The sequence below is a fragment of the Haliaeetus leucocephalus genome, unplaced genomic scaffold (assembly GCF_000737465.1).
Source record: "Haliaeetus leucocephalus isolate CR32 unplaced genomic scaffold, Haliaeetus_leucocephalus-4.0 Scaffold722, whole genome shotgun sequence".
Taxonomy (NCBI): domain Eukaryota; kingdom Metazoa; phylum Chordata; class Aves; order Accipitriformes; family Accipitridae; genus Haliaeetus; species Haliaeetus leucocephalus.
Window position 1 is genome coordinate 161,582 of NW_010973158.1, and position 9,804 is coordinate 171,385.

The 9,804-nt window shown below is 37.5% G+C and overlaps 1 protein-coding gene across 1 annotated transcript in view; it reads right to left on the minus strand.

Annotated features, from left to right (window-relative positions):
- Positions 1-1,192: 1,192 nt before the first annotated feature.
- Positions 1,193-9,804, minus strand: part of MTX3 (metaxin 3) — a gene marked incomplete at its 5' end in the record, with an annotated part of 8,818 nt that continues 206 nt past the window's right edge. The window contains 7 exons of the mRNA XM_010580583.1: positions 1,193-2,221; positions 3,618-3,706; positions 4,111-4,268; positions 5,144-5,220; positions 5,368-5,550; positions 6,599-6,691; positions 8,240-8,316. Coding sequence (XP_010578885.1) covers positions 2,111-2,221; positions 3,618-3,706; positions 4,111-4,268; positions 5,144-5,220; positions 5,368-5,550; positions 6,599-6,691; positions 8,240-8,316 — 788 coding nt within the window. The remainder of the gene's footprint in view (positions 2,222-3,617; positions 3,707-4,110; positions 4,269-5,143; positions 5,221-5,367; positions 5,551-6,598; positions 6,692-8,239; positions 8,317-9,804) is intronic.

A 9,804-nucleotide genomic window follows, 5' to 3' on the forward strand; every position in this document is an offset into this window, starting at 1 on the left:
TAAGATTAGAAAACCTGTGCTTTCCTATTCCCCCCTTCCCAAAAGCAGCTGTGTTGAAAGAAAGGATTGGTACTGAATAGCTGCGGCGAAAATTTAAAATCTGCCCTCATGGATACGCTAAATTGTTCCAATTTTTTGTTCTAGCAGTCAGCAGTTTTTATTTTTTCTTTTAATTTTTTTTTTTTTTTTACAGACAAGATAAACCTTTTCACAAAAAAAAAAAAATGTTCAAAAAACCTGACATAATTTCCATAAAAAACACTACAAAAACTCCACTAAATATCCAAAATTTTAATCTTGGAACAATGACCTTTTTACAAAGAGATTTTAAGGATTTGAGTGTACATAATCACAAAAGCAACAAACTAAGGCATATTCTCCATAGCCACGTTTATAAATTAAAGACTTTGAAAAGCCATCTGACTTGATCTTATTTAAACCTTGTCAAGATACAGGCAGTACAAATTTTAAAATGTTTGACTTACTTTTAAATGTAGTGGACTGTCAGTTTATACAATTATCATGAGTATGAGCTAGACTAATTTCAAATCACTGAAACAAATACTTTAGTAAGAGCATGAAGCTTAAACATTATTTTAAAGTGCTCATTAGAAACCCAACATTTCAATTATAATTAAGAAATGTTAAAAGATATTACATTCCTTACATGTCGAGTCTGAAAGTACAGTATGTACACAATCTACAGTTTTGTCTTTATAAATAGGAAATAATTTACCATGTATCTCAAACATGACTAGTAGCTGAAGGGAAGCTGAAAGACTATTTTGATTTGGCCAGAAAAAGTTAAAAAACAGAACAGTCATCCCATACATACAACTACCAGAATTCTGTATCCTAAGCACTGCCACTTTGGCCCATCTCCTTGACTAATTCTCCTACACCCACTCATGAAGCATCTGCCAGTATGTTGCCAGTAGAGAATTACAGCATCTCTTGTAACAGAATTGCTTGGGTCTCTAGAACTGGCAAGGCTGCTGCTAAGAGAAAACGTAATGAGGCGTTAAGTCCCTTAATAAAACACAAGAATTATATGCTGCAATGTATTACACTTTGCAGAGATAAAAGAACTCTGAACTAGGCTGTCAAACAATAAAAATTTGGACGTTCTTTATGTTAGTTATTTTTTTATGAGCACTACAGTTCATTCAACAAGACAAAACTAATTCAAAGGCATCTGTGACAAATTTAAAAGCCTACATCAGCTTTCTTGTAAACCTAAAACCAATCTTGTAAAAATCTTGTAAAACCCTACCCAGTTTCCTTCAATCCAGAGCCACAGTATGTTTGCTAGTCAAGTCTCCTGTCCTGACAGGAGCTAATCAAACCTCTCCATCTCACTAGCAGTCCTCTGTGATTTTGCCTTAACAGTTTTGCATCATGTGGTATTACCCTGTGCGCAGTTAAGTGCGTTTCACACAGGACTAATACCAGGTACCTGTGAAATGTTAGTATTGTACATCATTGTACTCCCCACAGCGTGCACACTTTTCAACAATCCCCCTTAAAGTACAACATGGCAAGTTTTCAAAAATACAGACAACCTTAAAACACAAGACCCAGGAGTGTTCATGAAAGCACAATAAAAAATATTTAACTTCCTCCCATTGCTTTTCATTTCTCAGCTGCCATGAAGGGCAATATTTCATTTTTTTCTGGGTCTTTTCACCAATTTTGCAACTGGACTTTGTAATTTTCAGACAGATATAAGAGTATACCCACTCACATATAGTTACATGATTACAGTAAAATCAAAAGCCACAACATAAAATAATGGTGAACATTCCATAAGTGGAATTGTAACTTTTGGTCAACATTTCTGCTAGGCTAAAGGCAAAAATATGCTGTACAAGATCATGTTAACATCTGCAGGAATAAGCCTCTTGTTTACTTTGGCCTCCTCTTAGTGTGTGGTCAGCCTGAACTATGCAATTTCTTAAAAGAATGGGTAGGTAGATTGTTAAGCTATTATTTCTTCCCTGCTTGTACCTATTAGCAGATTCTTCCCTTGCAAAACAACATTCATGTGTAAAAATGTACTGTGGTGCTCAGAAGAGTTGAAGGCAAACACGTGTATGAGCAACAAAACCTGTCAAGGTGACAAACGATTCAATGGACTGCCTTCTTCTCCACCCGCAGCAAGCTTGAGCGTTGTTAGCTTTCGAGGGGGATGCTGAGGACTCTTACGAAGGTTGTCGTCCATCTGCAGAGAAATAATGAGAGCCGGATCTGGCAAACAGTAGAATATAGATTATACAATTAGTCTATTTGTCAGGGCTGCCATCATTAATGCTGGTTTGGGCTATTTTTTACCCTGTTATTCCAGGCCCAGCCAAAACTGATGCCTTAGTTCCTTTCCACTCCCAAATATATTCTTGTGTTAGAGCTGCTATTCATTCCATTAGCATATGGTGTATCAAACCCAGGGCAAATAGGTGTGCTTCTGGTCAAATAATTTCATCAAAATTACTGAAGAAAGCAACATTGCTACTTTCTTCTAAGAGGTCAAAGTTTCAATTTTGTATGATAGCCAAATGCTGCTAGAAAGCAGATCAAAAGTCAAACTGCTAACATCAATGGATGCTTTTGCACGTTCAGCAGCTTGCAAGAACAAATGTTTTTCAAGTTAGAAACATTCTGGAGGCGCTGGGTGAATTTAGATTAGTTACATAAGACCTTTTCAAAGACAGGTTAAAATAAATCTCTGAATATAAAGATTTTACATTTTTATAGGAAATGAATGTAATGCCCTGTGCATAATGTGGTATCAAGAAGAGTCTAGTTACTACAGAATAAACAGAATCACAGGAGACAGCACAGGGGAGATCTTCAGAGCTTGCCTAGTCCATCCCATTTCCTCAAGGTAGGATCAGCTTTACCTAAATCACACCTGACAAATGTCTGCGTAACCCATTCTTTAAAACTTCCACAGTCACACTTCAATACCACAAAGAGGAGACATAATCAATACCTAATGCTACAGAAGCTGATGGTAGTTAATGACCTATTTCATACACTGATCCTTTTCAGGAAGAAATGCTTTCTATCCTTCTAGTTAGAGTGTTCTGTCTGCACCAGAAGACTAATTCACAAGTATTTTTCACATAAGTTGTATAGCTTTTGTTAAATGCTGAGTGACAGCCTTAGAAACAAAGAATATAAAGAAATACAAGCTAGATGTAGAACAAGCAGGAGAAAGAGTGACTATAGGTTAGTGACTACAGCATTCAGCTGGGAGCAAGGAGAGCTGGCAATCAGTCTTAACTTGCAGGACCACTTCTGAGTTTTGATCAATGTATTTGCCTCCTCCTTTGCTGTAATGTACGCTTGCAGAAAGACAATCTTCTTTTGTTTGTACACGCACTTACAATCAAAAGAACGTCGTCTTGCAATAAAAATCCTTTTTAACTACAAGGCTTCATTAACTATTCCTTTCAAATGAGATAATATTCTTCCTGTCTCTATACACAAAGTAACTCACTAGAAAAGAAGCAATTAAAATAAAATGTCCATTGTACAGTTGCAGTTGCCATGCAAGAGTATCTGTGAACAAGTAACCACAATGAAGCAGGAAAATTAGAGACTGAAGCAAAAGTAACCTTTTCAATCAAGTTGGATTCCTTATTTACAAGCTGTGTGAGTTTCTGCAGATTAGCATCTGCTGTATCCTGTCCAGCCGGAGAATGGCCTGGAGAGTGAAGGTAGAAAGATGAGGAGTGACAAGGTATTTACAAAAGCTTTTAAATCCTTAAAAAATAAACCCGCATTGGAGACAAAGTTCATGCAGTATTTTTATTATAAGAGTTTAAGAGGAAAAGCCATTCCATGTGAGAAAAACAGAAGTACTAAGCATAAGCCATAGCACAGATACAGGTGCATTTTGCCAATGCTTGACAGAGTCTAAAACTGAGTATTAACGTTTGCTTTTAATTTTCAATCCCTTCCACACAACTCTGGAAATTTCTCTACCTCATTTCCTCACAGAAGCTCTAGCATAAAATCTAATTCCGCCTTGGTTCACAGATGGAATCCTGGAGTCCCAATCCAAACAAGACTATACATGACAAAAAGGGGAGAAGAAACACAGCTTACCTGAGAGAGTTAACCTGAAGTAGCAAGTTAAAATATCATCACAGAATCGACACAGATTGGGAAGCTGTTTCAAATGCTCTTGTAATTGTACTCTGGGGAAGCACACTTTATAAATCGGTGCAAGGAAACCAAACACAAAGGCATCCAAGGTGGTAGGCCTGAAAAGAGTGACAAACAAAACAAAAAACCCAAAGTGACTACGGTAAGACATTAAAACCTCTACAATGTAACCGTTTTCTGTGTATGTCAAAACACAACTCATGACAGAACATAGCTCTTCTGGCATTCGAACTTTTCATATCGATCTAGTAAATGCTTTGTACAGACTATCTACTGACTTCAGCACCTCTGAACTAGAGACATGCTGGCAAGCTGAAACAGTAACTTCAGCATTAAAATCCAGTCATGCTGTCATGTGCACTGATATAAAGCCACTCTAAAACACATTAGTGGCATCACAAAAGCCAAGCTGTATGCCAGGGGACCAGGATCCTCTCTCATGAAGTGGTCCGACTTCAGTGGATAAAGGAACAAATCACCCTTTTTAGGACCTGTTGGTACCATGATGTTGGCAGTATCTGCTCCCTCCTGTGTACATACCACAGGAATAGGAGTGTTCCCAGACCTACACCCTCCTTCCACGAAGGCAGTGGTAACACCTCAGGCTTAAAGCATTTCTTCTACATGCAAGCACAGGAGGTGACATTCAGTGGCTAGAAAAGCATTCTCTACACTAACTCATCAAGCACCCCACATTTTCTTAGCAGCTGTGGGCAGCATCTGCCTCTCTGTGAAAAAATACAGGATAAGGGAGACACCACATTGCCTTAGTCCAAAGATCTTGTTTGTGCCCTGTTTGCTCATTCAGATTTACCTGAAAAGCAGAGTGTGAGACATGAAACTACTGTGCAGCACTTTTAATGTTCTGGCAGGTTAAAAAAAAAAAAAAAAAAGTTTAAGTGTTCAGAGTCATGTGGTACCTGTCTTATTAATAAGTCATTAAAAAAAAAAAAAAAAAAAAAAAAAACCCCACGTATCTCCAAAGAAAAACTGAGATGTTCCCAATCTCTTCGACAGGAGATTTAGGCACTCCTTGGCATCCCTGTATATCTGATGAAACACAAGACTGTCTAAGAGCCCTAGGTGTAGCAAGGCTAGTATACACAGCATCGTTCATCATTTGACAGTATGCTAGACTGCTTCAGTTCTTGTCTTTGACAGCACCAACTTACAAATTCTTTACTACACGACACATACCTGTGCTTCCACTTCAGTGAGACTGTAGAGTGGAGGCCCACCCCTGGTTAGCAAGATCCTATTCAGTGCTTCCCTGGACATCTTTCCAGGCAGATACAAACTCAGTGGGAAGGCAATCCTTGAGGCAAACCATGGCTTTGTCACGCTGCAGTAGTTTTCAGCCTCAACCCAGAAAGTGTGCAGCTGTATCAACACAAAGAAAAATATGACTGGAATTTCAGTAAAAATAGTAGACAACTCTTAAAACATGTGTAAGATCTCATGTCAAAGCAGAAGCACCAGGAATTATTGTTATTTAAGGCAATCAGGCTCCAAAAAGGATTATACTAATCCTTTGAGTGTAGAAGTATATAATTAAGGCAACAGCTACCTTCCACCTAAAGAAAAACAAAGATATTACATAGACCTATATACACGTGCATAAAATTACATGCACACTCATGTTTATCTATGTGTATATATATAGATATACACACTCATACACACACACATTGTACATAGAAAATACATTACCAAAAAAGTTGCTGATGTACAGGATCAGGTTTGAACTTTATAGGTTTTTGGGGTTTTTTTAAATTGTACATAAATCTTATAATAAAAGATATTATGAAATATTGAATTTGAAACCTTGTAGGTCAGCTGAAGAGGCTAGCCTATGATATCATCTGGTCAAAATATTTTTTCCTGTATAAACTGAAGCCAAAGTCATTCAAGGGATCCAATGTCTGGGGATTTTTATAGCTCTAATGTACGTACACTAAATTGGTGAGGGCATCTGGCCATGTTATTTAGAACTGAAAAATGAAACTACTGATGGGTATTTTCTCAAGAGTTCTATAACTGAGCAGTTCAAAAGAATTCCACAGTTGTGCAACCCACGTCAGACATACCACATCTTACTCAAAGCTTTTTCAAAAGAATGAAATGCAACAAAAACCAGCCACAATACGCTGTTTTCAGGATACTGTTTCCCAAAAAGCATCTAAAAGAAAATAGGTGCCCTTTTAAAATGTCTTTCATAAATTCATTATTATTACTTCACATCCTACAAACACACACGTCTTTCCTTCTCAAAAGCTGCTAGGCAGTATTTCCAAAATTGGACTAACAAAGCAAATACATTCCAGCCAGGACTATGGCTGAGAGATTTTAATGTCTCTCACATTGGGCACCTCTTGTAGTATTCACTTCCAAAAATTCTGGCCATTATAAAGTATTTCTCAATACTTACCAGAGCAGGAAGCAGCTTCTCTTCAAGTAGTGCAATATATGCCAGTGTATCAGCTCCTTGTTTTGCAGACAATTCATAATCAGCATTATACTTCTACAAATTAAAAAAAAAAATACATACTACAGTGTTACACAGAACTTTCCAAAAAGATGATCAATGCAACCTGAAGCTGCTTCAAAGTTAACAGCTATCAAGCCAGTAAATACAACAACATTTTTTGGGACAGAAAGCACACGCTTACTAGAATTTCTTTACTTCTTCAGGCCAGCTATGTTAAACCTCCTTGCATCTCCCTCTTCCACTTCCCCATTCTTAGATTTTGGGGCCCTCCTACCTCCAAAATAACTCTTGTGTCTCCTTCCCACTGCTTTCCAAACAACTGTTCAATGATACAGAGGCAATTTTTCAGTACTTAGGGATGTAGCAAACCTCTGGCAAGTCCCCACCTTTATTTTTGAAGAAGAATCTGACACTTAAGCTGGTGTAAGTGTACAAAAAGGCAAGCATTCCCGTCTTTTGCTTTTAAGTACTATTCTAAAAGTTTAGAAATTGGATGCTGACAATATAAGGGACTAAATACACAGCTAAATTAGTGCAGTTACAGCTGACTGAGCTTTTAATTCTGACACTGGATCCTTTTAAGGTACGTTAAAAGGGCTGGTAAGTTTTTCGGGGTGAGAGGAGATTCGTTTCATTAATTTAGAAACAAAGGGTCAGTGCTGATCCTTATACATCTGAAAAGCAAGTATATTATTGTTATACTTAAACTCAAAGAGAGATTTTTTTTCCCAACATTAAGGAATCTTTGGTATTCAAATGGCTATGAAACTTATGAATTTTAAAACAACTGTCTAAAATCCCATCTCGAATGCGCAGTTTTCAAATTCTGTTTTTCTTCCCCCCAAAGATGTAAAGTTTCACTAACATGGCATTCATCAGATAATCTTCTTGACTAGGCAGGAACTGAATTACTAATGTAAAAGCAGAAAAGTGGGCTGGAGGACCAGCTTAGAAATAAAAAGATCATACCATGCTTTATTAGACATCTTTATACTTTGTGAAAAGCAGAAATTGTATAGCTTTATTCTTTGTGAATAAAACATTAAGAGATCTGCAAAAGGCAAGCAAGAGTTGACTACGCAATAACATGATGTGCATCAAGAAATACTTGCAGACATTTTTATGCTACAAGCTATAGAAAAACTACATAGATTAAAAAACAACGCTGTATGTATTATCCTTCAAAAAAAGAGCACTGGGAGATGATTACCCACTTGAGCAGTTAAAACCACATTTCCCAAACTGTAATATCTTAGGTCTGCAAAGCCATAATGACGTTAAAAGCATTACAATTAAGAGCAGGGTGCTCAGAGAGAAACTGCTCAGTTAAGGCCAGTTTGCTGTCCTTTTCAATGAACAGTTTTCTCGTGCCTATTTTTAAATCTTTCACACAACTAACAATCAAACTTTCAAACAGCAATCTGCTATCCACCATTTTGCAATTCTCACGCATATATGAAAAACAGGAAAGCACTGAGTCTGAAATGAGTTCCAGGTTTTCGGAAGCCTATATCAACATATACAGGGGACATGCAGAGTCACTACAAGGCAGAGAAAACAAATCTTTTGAAAGAAACCTACCTGTCTTCTTAAGAAGTTTAATATTTTTGCTGGCTGAGAAATAACAATGTCTTCTGATATCAGAACTGGTACATCTCCTAAAAGGCATAAATAATACAGTCAACAATTTATATGGATGAGTTTTAACATAACTAGAAAGCAATCAGTCACTTCACCTACTTTCCTTTTCTCCATAGCATGCTCTGATCTTTCTAACATGTACACATAAACTAAGCTTTACACAGCAGGGGAGTTCCACCAACATCACAAATATATTTAGTGTATTGCGGCCTTCACTAATAACAATACATAAAAAAGGGCCCACATCAAATCAGACTGAAGCCAATGTCTTCTGCTAGATATCTGATACCTTGAGAACCATGCTACTTGTCTGGATTTCAGATGTTCATCGTAAGCCAAAAATTCCAACCCAGTCCAACTGCCCTCTCAACTCATTCACCTCTGGGCCTCTTCTTCCTGCTGCTCCCATTTTTCGCTGCCCTTCCCCTCCAAATCCATTTTAACCACCTGTTTTCTCTAGCCTTGCTACAACCACTGCCCAAGCTACCACTGCATAACCATGACCTATTCCAGAACCAAATATTTCCCTTCTGCCAGAAGCTACTGGTCAGCCTTTACTCATCAGATTGCAGAATGAAAGACTGTAGAGTGTAAAATCTCTGTAACAGGGGCTATCTTATAGCACATTCACAACGTAACTGCCACAATGAGTCTAACATGACTGTGTTGCTAAATCCTACTAAAATATCAATTATCAGCAACACTTACTATTCGGATTTTTTTTTTAATGCATTTTATGTATTTTGTTTATGAAGAAAGCCACTGAACTTTTGGCAAGTACACTCAGCTAGTTCCTGGTATTTTCTGCTAACAGAAAAAAAAACCACACTGAAAAGCAAGAGTCAAAGGAGCAACTTCTGCATGGATACTTTAATGCCTAAACTGATGATGTGGTAAGTGTAAATGACAGAGTCCTTCAACCTTGCAGAGATTTTACCTGTCTGGAATACATCAAGATAATAACTTAAATGCTGAGCAAACAGATAAGCAATGAGTAGAAGTATCCAACAGGAAGTCCTCTCTGATACCTTATCTTCAACTTCTCTGGCAACTAGGTTGTTAGTCACTTTTTCTGAGTCAACCTCTCTAACTCAGCACAGTACTAAACATCCCAGCTGGTGCAAGTTACACTCTTTGAGGCTCACATTTCACTTCCAACTGTACCAGCCCATTAAATTATGTATAATTAAAGAACACTATTTCCATACACAAGTCTAGTTACTATCATTATAAATATGCAAAGTGCAAAAAGCTTAAAAATTTGCTTTCATTACACCATCAATTTAGACTACCTGACAGAAACAGGCATGTACTTGGCACCACTGCTCTGCTGACTGTCTGCTGCTTCACCCATACTCATTTTACTAAAGTGCCCTTTGAGGCACTTTATTTATGTCTTCCATTATTTTATTCCCACAAATTCATCACACTTGATCCTGTAAAGTCATTTATCAATGTATCGTGAAGCAGGTACCCTTCACGGGGGGGGGGGGGGGGCACACCTA